This window comes from Mauremys mutica, chromosome 4 (genome assembly GCF_020497125.1).
Source record: "Mauremys mutica isolate MM-2020 ecotype Southern chromosome 4, ASM2049712v1, whole genome shotgun sequence".
In the NCBI taxonomy this organism is placed as follows: domain Eukaryota; kingdom Metazoa; phylum Chordata; order Testudines; family Geoemydidae; genus Mauremys; species Mauremys mutica.
In genome coordinates this window covers 45,023,983-45,036,368 of record NC_059075.1, presented here as the reverse complement: position 1 = coordinate 45,036,368, position 12,386 = coordinate 45,023,983, and the positions used below count along the sequence as shown (strand labels likewise).

At 39.6% G+C, this 12,386-nt stretch overlaps 1 protein-coding gene across 7 annotated transcripts in view; it reads left to right on the top strand.

Moving 5' to 3' along the window:
* MIPOL1 (mirror-image polydactyly 1) overlaps positions 1–12,386 on the top strand; it is a 298,337-nt gene that overhangs the window by 106,306 nt on the left and 179,645 nt on the right. For all 7 annotated transcript variants that reach the window (XM_045014792.1, XM_045014790.1, XM_045014793.1 and 4 more), the window contains 2 exons: positions 2,255–2,288; positions 2,549–2,719. In XM_045014792.1, the coding sequence (XP_044870727.1) occupies positions 2,255–2,288; positions 2,549–2,719 (205 nt within the window). The remainder of the gene's footprint in view (positions 1–2,254; positions 2,289–2,548; positions 2,720–12,386) is intronic.

The following is a 12,386-nucleotide window of genomic DNA, read 5'->3' as shown; positions in this document are numbered from 1 at the left end:
TAGTCTGGATCTGTAAAAGCAGCAAAGAGTCCTGTGGCACCTTATAGACTAACAGACGTATTGGAGCATGAGCTTTCGTGGGTGAATACCCACTTCGTCGGATGCAGCTCATGCTCCAATACATCTGTTAGTCTATAAGGTGCCACAGGACACTCTGCTATTTTTTCTTGGTGGAGCTGCTGATTTTTACATGGTAAACAACCTGCGTTTTTCCAGACAGAAATGCTCCCCATTACTTTTCTACATTTGTATTCAACCTCTTGGTACTGAGAGTTGGCAATTTGCATTCATGCTTTGTTGTTTATACTTGATGATTATATTAGAGAAAAAAGCTGAGAAATGCCAGTTGCCCAATGGGTTAAAATAAAACTAGATCCCTTTGCAATAGTATGGCTGCCTTTAATGTGTGCTCTGTTAGTCAATTGAGTTGTACAAGTTTCTTAAGTATCACTGCCCATAAATCTGGCCCAAAATCAGATCTAGGAGGTAGCCTTACCCACAAAGGGTAATAATACTCATTTTTTCCTTCTAGTTGGCTGAGTTCTACTGTTGACCCACCCTGTTAGCAGGTGTTGGAACACATAGGGAGATGCCAGTTGAACCCTGCTGACTCACAGTGGCAGGCGTAGATCATTTGCCTGCTCTGGAAATGACGATGGCCCCATTAGTAAGAGGAATGTAGGGACTTGGACTGATCTGTTTTAAAGGAGGAACTCTAGGGATAACCAAGCTAGGAGTGACAGTTCAGGCTGGAGTTTACATTTTGTGTGTAAACTTGTTAATAAGGTCAAATCTCATCAAAGAGATAAGGTTCAAATCTACTCAGCACATGTTTACTGTTTTGGGGTATGCTGGGAATACCATCTGCTCAGAACCTCCCAAATAAATGTGTTCCACTATACAGCAGAAATAGAACATTCCTTTCTGAATTGCTTCCCTTGATTACAAGAATTCAGGTGGCTTTGTCTGACTATGAACTTGTACAAATTGATCAAAAAGCACAGAGGAAATTCACTAATTACCATACTAGGTAAGTGCACTAGTATTAAATGTCAAAGGTCAGATGGCAAGAATGGGTTGATTTCCTAGCCTCGTGTGCATAAGAGGCTATACCATATTTAGGGTCATGAAGACTAGTGCATTCAAAGGCACAGAGTTAGTACACTGTCAATTGCTGTGTGGCAGAGGGATGTTTGAAGGGTGATCTCTGACAACAGCATCACAGAACAAATTATACCTAGTTCTTTGGCAGACATTGGAAGTTTGATGATTACAGTATCTGTTTTTGAAATGTTACATTACAGCCTCTGCCAGAACTGCTTTTTCTTAAGCTACTTAGTATGTGCTGGATCCACCACTTGCTTAAGTATCCATGAACTGGGTGAGACTGCACTTCTTTAATGTTTAAGCTTATTTTTAACAAGGTGTTAATCTCTGTATTTTGGACCCCCAAATGTTCTGTAAATAATCAGATGTTTAGATGTTAATTATAATTAACTTTTTAATTATTATAGAAAAAAGTGTAATTTCCTGTTTAATCACCTCTGTGTGCAGAAATTCGTGCTATTACTCATTGTTATTGCAGAGCACAATTGTAGTTGTTCGGCAAAACTGTAAAACTGTTTATTGCTTCTTTACATATGAGTAAATGTGCCAGCGAAACAAGGAAAGAAAGAGTTCAATATTTTTGTTCCAGAATTAAGGAAGGGCACCACCGGAGGCTTAAATTAATTCCTATATTTTATGATAGGATAAAACAAAATTTCTAAGTAAGGTTTAACTATAATGTTTGTCCTCCTAGGTGGAGGGGAAGAATTACGTTTTGTTAAAACAACCCTTTCTTCCCCCACCCCCACAAACCTACTGTCCCATTTCATTTTGAGGTGCAATAAAGACAACAAGAATATAATTTCAGGTTAAAGTTGTAAGTCCAGAAATAAATAAAATAAGAGCACCAGTGCTTTCTATCACTAGGGAACTTTCTTCATCTAAGCACATATGAACAATTGATCCTTGTAGTCATATATAGCAGTAAACATTAATAACTTAACAGTCTGAAGTCAGTGCTGAAGATATGGAGCATTATTGAAAGATGGAGTCGAGCAGGTGGCACTTTAATATGTTCAGTGTCATGGTTGACTCTAAAGACTAGTAGAATGAAATTACTTGAGGTTCTAAAGATTTAAAAAGCGAACTCATTTTGCTGCACTAAGGAAATGCTACTGATCAGGCTTTCTGTGTCCCTTTTTTCTAGGCTAGAAAATATTAACCCTGAAGAAAATGACATGGTAAGCCATTCTCTGAGGAGATTTCTTGATGTCAGTCTTATATCTTAGAGGCTTAAGTTCAATTGAGTGGGTTTCAAGAACTAAGATGTGGGAAAAAAGAAGAATTGACACACTAATAATGTACATCTTTGCTGCAATATGAAAATTCAATAACTTCACTCAGTCAATTTACAATTCACATGTGCCTATTAATTAAAACCCTATATTAAATAAAATATATTAAAACTTCATGTCTGACTAACATATAATGCTGTTGGTAGACATTACAGGAATTACTGAACAGAATAAACAATGCAGACACAGGGATAGCTATACAGAAGAATGGAGCTATAATTGTGGATCGAATACACAGGACCAAGGAGCGTAGAAAGAATATAACAGCTGAGGAAATGAATGCAGTGATAGAAGAGCGGGATGCTGCTTTGTCTCAAGTAAGTCCCTACTAGTCTATAAAAACATTCAGTGCCAAATTCTCTCTCCTCTATCTTTGGGGAAACAAAGTCTTCCATGCATGTTTCCTGGTCACAGTTCACTTTTTAAAAAGTCCTTCCACATAGAGAGCTCCTAAACACTATGCAATTATTGTAGTACCATAGGAATGCTATTTAAAATGGCCTTAACACTGTTTGGAAGCCACTGTTCAAAGAGAAAAGATTATTTTTTTGCATCTAATACTCCTGGTTACAAAAGATGCTTCTCTGTTTTCTTTTTTTAAGTATAGCTTCCAAAGTACTGACCTTTATAGAACTGCTAAGAGCTCAGTGGTGCAGCTCATTGTCTGGCTATTCCAAAGAAGGACAGGAGACATTTGACATGGGTTTAATCAGGCTGCAACTTTATTATTAGATATCTGGGACTACCCAGCAGATAAAAGTGTACAGTGCAGGTAACCTCATGTTTATTCTGTAATTACCTGGCGGGCTTTACCAGCTCCCCCTCTTTATCCATCCAGGTCCCTCCAGCAAATCCATTGCTAGGAACTTACCATCCATCCCCCTCATAGGAGGGTTAAGGTGGGCTATAAGAATGGGGGTTGGCTCCCTGCTGTACCAATCATAGGAGTCCCCAACCACTCCTCATTCATTCCTTTAATGAACACTTCTTTTTAAGTCCTTTTCCAAGCCATTTATCTGGTCACTGTATACCTTTCCTATGAAATACCTGCACTGGACATCCGCCCTACACTTAAATAATGAGTTGTGTCATATAGCCTACCGCCCATCATGCCATGCATGAACAGAGAGAGCCCTGGCTGAACCTGCTGTGGGGAAGGTTTTAAAAAACAAACAAAAAAACAAACCAAAAAAACCCCCTGCACCTAGACCAATATAGTGGTAAGGGAAAAATTCCTTCCCAGCCCCCCTAAAAACAGGGCAGCTAGCGTTATGCTCACAGCGGGTCTAGACCAAACCTGGTATTTTACCACCTAAAGGGGAGGGAGGATGGGTCCTACTTCAGACTGCTCTGTGTAAAAGGGAGGCTTCAGGCCCAGAGCTGCCCCTTTTAAATTCTGCATTCCTAGGGGATGAATCAGCGACCACACTGATCCCTTTTGCAACAGTTTTCATTCCCCCATAAAGCACTGTTCCGTTCGCTCGGCAATCCAGCCAAATTACCCCTCCTCTCCCCGCTTAAAGGTGCAGGGCAGTCATTGTGATGGTGTAAATGGGCACACAAGGTGCAGGGCAACAGTGCACTTGGCCCTCAATATTTGTAAAGGGATAACCATTATAAATGGCAGAGAAATACTGTCACATATAACTACTCTTTAAGACAAGCAAATTCTTCCCTAGGGTTCTGCATTCAAGAGCTGAAAATCAGGTCCTTGATATACTGTTCTGGTTTTCAGTGTCTTTACTTTTCTTACTATAATCAACAGACGTTTGATGTCCCTTCCTGCTCCTGATACCTCTGAACACATGGCCCCTTCCATCTCCCTAGCTTCACAGAAAAACACAGTTCCCCTTCCCTGAAGCAGGCAGAGAGCCCTCCTGCTCCTCAGTGGCTTCTATGGGCTACGAGTCGTACCTCACCATAGAATCTCTTTGGGTTCTGTGCCCAGTCTTGGCTGCTCCTAGACTTAGCACCGGATATGATCTGATTCCACATTCCTGGGTTCTGTCCTTTGGGATCAGGTCATAGGGATAGGCAGCTGGGGGAGAATAAGGGGACTTTAGATAGGGGGTACGTACAGCCATTAAGCACTCACCCCATGCAAGAGCTGTGATCTGGCCTTGCCTCTCAGAGGGCCAGAAACCCAACATCCTTCCTGAACCTTAATTATCTAAATTATTCAGTCTATTTGGGGTCCATAGGGAACCCAAATCCATCTGGGGATTATCTCATTTTTAAAGTCGTTTTATGGTCTTTGTTGTTGAATTTACATTGCACCAAGAAGCTACCAGGTAGCAGAGTATCCTCTCCAAACCCTGAAATTTCCTCCTCTTCTGCTGTCACTTCTGTTCTTACATTCTACCCTATTTTACCCTGGCCAGCCACCTTTACTTGGCATGCAACCATGTAATGTTCATGCAACCATGTAATGTTCATGTAGTTATGGAATTGCAACAGGCATTCATGTTGGGTTCCTTTATTTTTGGGGTTTTTTTTGCATTTTTCCCCCACTGCATTCCAAACACAGAAGACAAACATTACAAAATAAGTAAGTTTTCTTTAAGATGAAATAATATCTCTGGGAATCTGGAAAGTTGTATTTCATTAAATGCCATGAATGAGCTGGGTGACTAAGAAACTGTTCAGATTTTTTTTTCACTACGCTTCCCTCATCTGTTGGTTCATTCTTTGCTCAGGACAGATATATTAAAAAGAGAGAATTTCTGAGGACATGTGTTGGCACAGTTACTTTGCAGCATCAGATGGTGTGAATATTTTTATTTTTTAGTTTCAAAGGGAGTAGGATCTGCGTCTTAATGTACATATTGAATAAATGATAGGCATTTAAAGACAAATTCTGTTCTCACTGTGCAAGAGGTGTCTGTGCAGGGGGTGCATACACAATGCAAAGAGAGGGCTCCTGCAGCAGGGAAAGGGGTAGAGTCAGAGGACCTACTTCTGTTAGAGTCTTTGGTCCTTGTTCCTGTTGCAGGGAGCTTATTGGAGCCACACAGGGCTACTTAAGTCAGCCTTGTTAGGGCCCTGTTCCTTCATAGAGATGTCCAGAATCTATGTACCATTAAAACAAAAGGTCTTATGTTGGCCCTCTGCACAGGTGTGAGCATCCTTCACAGACTACTGGGGCTGGGGCTTTCTACAGTAAATGGATAATAATTAATAGAGTACAACTAGCCAAGGAACAGGTGTGAAAAGAGTTTCAGGTAGAATTATAAAAAATTATTTTAGCAAAGCATAAATAGTTTGCCAAATCACCTGTACTTCAGGACATAGTACTTTTATTGACTCCTCAACTATTTTTAATTTGTTTATTAAATTATACAAATTTACCTGAACATATCTTAGTCATTCTTTCTCCTCAGTCCATCTTTGGCTACTTCCTGTCTCCTCCATTCATTTGCCATTCCAGAATATATTTGATTATATTTTTATTTTTTTAAAAAGCTTATTAGCAGCATGGTTACTAGTGAAACACCCAACAGTCCTGTGAAAATGTTATGCTGTTTTTTTAAATTATTATTGGCTTTCCTTACATAGGACATTGAAAGTTGGGCAACCAGTAAGGGAAAAGATTTTGGCAAAGGAGAATATGTTTGGTATTTTTAGTTTTGATTTGTTGCTTTTATGTTTGTTTTTTTCTTGTCAGTGTCCTTTCAAATAGGAATTGTTATCTTCATCAGTAAAACCTATAAACTCTTGAATATCACCATTTGAGTGATATGGTTCACGCATGCACACACAGAGAGAGAATGAGATTATTTAAACAAGCTGTTTTTAAAAAACTCTCTCTCTAAGAATCACGTATAATACATTGCTTTCCCAAATAATTAAACCAAGCATTAATAAAAGGTCAGTTATTCCACATAATAATGGCTTAGGTGCCAAGAGCATCACAGCCAATTTAGACATCTGTCAACATAATACACAGGTAGTTTTAAGTAGCTGGTGCTGGTCATAAAAAAAAATTGTGATCTGAATTATATTGTGCTACCAACATTTGATGCCAAGCAGTACTACTCCACTTGATGTTCATTAAAAAATCCTACTACTATGAATTGTAAATAATTATTATGAATAGAACTCTATGAAATTTACTGATGGAAAACGTAACATATTTTTATATGTAAGAAGCTCTTATCTTACACATTCTAGAATATTAGTTGTAAGTCTTGGAATTGTGGCCACCATTTCAAACCACATTTCTTAATTGATAATGGTTTGGGTACTTGTGCAATACAGGCGAGTCGCATCATATGCGTATTTAACTTACACGAATTCAACTATACGCACTCGGCAAAAAAAAGAAAAACAACAAGATACCTGTAAGTAGTGTGGGCGATTTCACCCAATGAGCTTATGCCCCGGAGTGAGCGTGAGATGGGAGACGTGAATCTGCTGTTCCCTCAGTCAGTCTCAGTTCCAGCATGCCTCTCATAGTGTGAGCATCTCGCCGCGCTGAGTATGATTCTAGTGTTTAAAGATACGTATTTTTTGTACAACATGGCCCCTAAACGCAAGCCAACTACTTCCTCTGGTGCTCAGCTGAAGAAACAGCGATCTGTTCCAACGCTGGAGTCAAAACTGGCTGTGTTGGACTTATTGAGAGACGGTATGTTGGTCTCCAACATGGCGCGTAAATATGGCCACAACGAATCTAGCTTCTGTGCCATCAAGATTAGAGAGAGAGAAATTCGTCAAGCCGTGGCATCAAGTGCTCCAATAACTGCTAAAGTGATGAGCCAGGTGCATGATAAGACTTTAGTGAAGACTGAAAAGGCATTACACTTATGGCTGGAAGTCATGAATCATAAACGTGTGCCTATTGATGACAACACGTTGCGAGAAAAGGCTCTTAGCCTCTATGCGCTGTTCAAACCTGCTGCCGAAGAGGGATAGCCTTCTGATGAGAAGGAATTCAAAGCCAGCCAAGGTTGGCTTAACAGTTTTAGGAACCACTTCAACCTCAAAAACGTACAGACTACTGGTAAAGCTGCATCTGCAAATGAAGAGGCAGCAAAAGCCTACCCCGAACAATTAAAGAAAATCATAGAAGAAAAGGGCTATCTTCCGGAACAAGTTTTTAATGCTGATGAGACTGGGCTCTTCTGGAAAAAAATGCCCAACTGCACTTACATTTTGAAATCAGAAAGACAAGCCCCTGGCTTCAAAGCAGCTAAAGACCATGTGACTGTGTTGTTTTGTGGCAATGCGGCTGGGCATTTTAATAAAGCCGGGCTTGCTCTACAGGGCTGCAAATCCCCGTGCCCTAAAAGGCAAGAACAAAAATCTTCTGCCTGTGTTCTGGCAATCAAATAAAAAGGCTTGGGTGACGGCAGCATTATTTCTGGATTGGTTCCACAAGTGTTTCATTCCGGAAGTCAAGCGGTACCTCGAAGAGAAAGGACTTGACTTTAAAGTGTTGCTGATTGTAGACAATGTTCCTGGTCACCCTGAGGCACTCTGGTTTGCACATAATGACATTGAAGTCGTCTTTCTCCCCCCCAATACCACCTCCATCCTCCAACCTCTTGACCAAGGTGTGATTTGCTGTTTCAAGACCACGTACACGAGGCTTACATTCTCACGGATATGTAGCACTATGGATGCTGATCCCAATCTTAATGTGATGGAGTGTTGGAAGTCCTTCAACACTGCTGATTTCATCACTTATATTAAACAGGCAATGGATGCAATCAAGCCTGAAACAGTCAATGCATGTTGGCAGAACCTATGGAAAGAATGTGTGAATGATTTTAAGGGTTTCCCGACCATTGACAAAGAAGTGAAACGCATTGCTTAGGTGGCCAGGCAAGTGGGTGGTGATGGCTTCATCAACATCCTTGAGGAAGAAATTGAAGAATTAATTGAGAGCCATAGAGAAACATTGACTAATGAAGAGTTAGAGGAACTGATAAAATTGTCTACAGAAGACAAAGATGATGACAACAAACAGGAAGAGCCAGCAAGTTGGAATCTTCATAAATTTGCTGAAGTGTTCCAAGCAGCGAAACACTTGAATGATTTAATTTCTGAATATGATCCCTCTATGGAACGAAGCCTCAAAATCACATGGAGTATTACAGACGATTTGAAACCGTATCAAGAAATCTTTGAGCAGCTCAAGAGACAACAGCGACAGTTGCCGATCACCATGTTTTTCAAGGAAAAACAGCCAGCAGCAGATGAACTTACGCAATCAACTTCTTGAGCTGAACCAGAGCCAACCATTTCGTCTACGACTCGCTCTCCGTCACCCAAGCTCTCCGTCACCTCTGTTTCCTGGATCAAGCCCTGACGACCCCCTGTAATTAAAAATACAGTATTGTAAAATTATATTTTGCATATGTACACTTTATTATATACTGTACATTACTGTATATATTATACATTTATACATATTACTGTACAGGGTTGTATATACAAAACCATGTACAGTATACTGTACTTTATGGGCGATTTAAGGGATTTTCAAGGGTAGTTTTGACTATACATGATTTTCGCCTTACACACTGATTTTAGAACTTACCCTTGCATAAGATGTGACTCCACTATATACAAATTACTGGTCTTTTGTTAAGATTGTAATAACAGTTATTACAATTTATTAGCAAGAAGAACAGAAGAGGGAATCTTGCATTAGACCACAAGGGGACTGAAGGTAACTCAGGGGATATCTATAATTATACTATAAAACCCAAATTATTGTCATTTAGATCTGGCCTTGTCATGGGTGTTGTTAGCATCTGCAAGATGCTATCTCTCCATTTTCAGTGAACATAAAATCACATTCACATAAAGGCACATCATAAAAATTGAGCCAAAACGGGTTACAATCAGTCACACCCATAGGGAGACATTTGTAGTCTGTAGCTGTCCTCTGGAGCACAGCATTTAAGAGTTCAGAATTTGTGAGGCTCTGTGAAAACTACATCCTCCTATACAACTTGTGAGTATCTGGTGAAGGAGCAACAGTGCCACTTAAGTTACCAGCATAACTGATTTCACTTCCTCCCTGCTTTCAGGGTTTTACAGGGGGTATGTTTAATTAAGCTAATCCATTAACCTTCTGAATGAGTCCCTTCACAGCCTGACACTTGACTGTTAACTACAATTTACCTGAACAGCATCTAGCTCTTCTGGTATTATTTATAGGTTTTCAGATTTTTCTGATTCAGAAACTGTAACACGGAAGGCCATGCAACTTTAACTTATCAGTTATGTTTCAGTTGGACAATATTTAATATTCTTAAATAATGGATGCCCTGTAATAAATTGGGTGCCCCCCTTTGAGCTTGTAAATATAGGCTGTCTTGAAGTAGTCTTTCAGGTGTGTGGTGTGGTGTGTGTGTTGGGTGTTTTTTGTTTGTTTTGTTTTTCCTTTCAGTACATTGTGGTGGCTCTATTGTATTAGATGATTGTATTTAATTAGACAGCTATTGTACACATGCTTGACAATAGTTAACTAGTTATATTTTGTGACTTTGAATTTTGCTTGCATTTTTTACTGCTGCACAATCTAGAAATGCTCACCAATTTTTAGGAAATGTTGTTTTTAAAAAAACCCTTTGAATCACAAATATCTAGATCCCCCTGTTTGTTTTGAAATTTTAAATGTCATCACCATGTCTTAACAGAAAGATGGACACTGTTATCACCATATCGAGCGGCACACGTGTCCGCAATCTTAGATCATTCACTAGATTGCTGAGCAAATATGCAAACTACATTTTGTATGTGCGAAAACAAATAAAATGATATAAACTCAAATATTTGATACTGCTTTTAGTATGTATTTTCAAGTGAATAAAAAACAAACAACTAAAGTATGGCTAAACATTGACATCCATCCCTTCCCACCCCCAGCACACACACCAATGTCAACCCCCTTTAAAAAAAACCAAACAAACACAACCATTCCGTTGTATTTGCCAAGATACATTTGTTAGTGAAGAGATACTGTGTTATGGTGTAGAACTTGTCTGTTTTATGGCTGCTCTTCGATTTCTTCATTCTCATGGCAGTCAGCATCTCTCTGTTTTCTTTTCAGTTTCTTGGTTTATATTCAGTTTAACCTTAACCCATTCATGGAAATATCCTGTTCATTTAAATGTTTGTAATGTAGTTCTTGTTTTTCTTCGCAAGTCTTGCTTGTTTATTGAGTAATCAAATATATTTGTGATTAACTTTTAATACAAATACAACACACTGTAGTCACAATTTGGTAATCTTCATTAAATACTTTAAAGGAAATAGTTACCAGCAGGAGGCAATATGGTGTAATGCCTCAAAGTAGCAACTGGCTATAAGCCATTTTACACCTTCTGGACAGGAATGTTAATATGATTAAAGGTTTGGCAGCTGAAACTGGGGCACTCAGTAAGGCGTTGCAAAAAAAAATTCTTCCCTTTTGAGGAAAGAAAAGAAATGATTTTTATCGGTACAGCTTGAAGGTGCTTTTAAAGGAAGTCAACCAAGAGCATGGATCATACTACAGAAAGATCATGTATTTATTGTGTTTTCAGCCCTAACTTCCATTGAGTAGGTATTTTGTAACCAAGGTACAGCCTGTTGCTATGCAAAGTTTAATATTAAAGGTGTAGAATTTGTTGTAGAAGAAAAGCAATAGTGTCATGGCCAGTATAGCATTGTCTGTTTTTAATACCCTGGATTGAAGCAGTAACGCAATTGGCAAGCAATCCTGGTTTTACAGTTCTAAATAGTTTGATCACATCCTGCTGTGCAGGAACATGCTTCTGACTGTTCATGTACAAAACTGGCACACTCCCAATTGCTCATCTGAAACAAGTTAAAGTGCCTTTCTCCATTTCAAGGCACTGTTTGGCATCAGACAGTGTTTAATGGTAATAGAGAATAAAGATTAGAAGCAGTACGCTTCCCTGCCCACCATTATCAATTTCAGCTAATAACTAATAAATGTCAGTAGTCTCAGTGGGCCAACTTCTTATTAACCTTTCTGAGGCTGTTCTCAAACAGTTCTTCTGGTTTTACACCAAATATGGTATAGAGCTCAGTGTTTTCTGTGGTTCATAGATCATTCGAGATTTCTCACCACACATCGGTGAACATTTCTCATTTAAGAAATACACCTGTGAGCTGCAATAACTTTAAAAACCACAAAAAAGTAGTTATTTGAAAAATAGGTTGGGGTTTCAATCTAAACTAGGGAATCTGTATCCTCATGTTGAGGGGGCAATAGTGCATGACCACAGTGTTAGAACAGAGGAAACCCCTTTTTGCCATGAAACTACCTTTTTACACTAAACCTTTCCAATTAGCATCTCTGTTTTACACTGTGGTGCTTATTCTAGTTGTTGCCAACACTTGCTGAGTTCACTCTGCTGGTGTTGGCACTAGCACACTAGAAGGAGCATCTGACAATGATCTAGCTACTGTGCAAGGACACTACTCCTTCTACCCCTCTTCTGCTGCCCCTAATACTAAGGGTGGGAGGAGAGCACCAGATTCTTAGAATGATTCACACTGTGAAGCAGACAGCTGTGGGGGTGGGGGTGATTTTCAAACTCACTGGCTTGTGTGGAGTGTGATTGCAACTTGATTAGCCCTAGGACTATCTTGGTTCATTTCCCCTCTTGTGCCAGCAACAGCAAGATCCCTGCACCCACGCATTTCCTGTGCTTTTTCTCTAGCTGGTAGCAGACAAGTGGATGGGAGGAGGAAACTACCAGCAGGAAGAGTGAGCAAATGGAGTTAATGCAGTAAGCACAAAAGAGTCGATATAGGCTCAAAGACGCTGCCTGCAAGATGCCCATGTTGCACAGCTCATGTTGGAGTGAGCTCTGCTTTCAGTTAGAGAGGGATAAGAGCTGGGGGAAGATAGAATACAAAATGAAAGTGCTAATTTAAAAGGTGGGATTTAACTCAAAAAATAACACTCTGGGAGGGTAAAACAGGTGAAATGGCTACTAGACCTGAGTCATCTTTCTC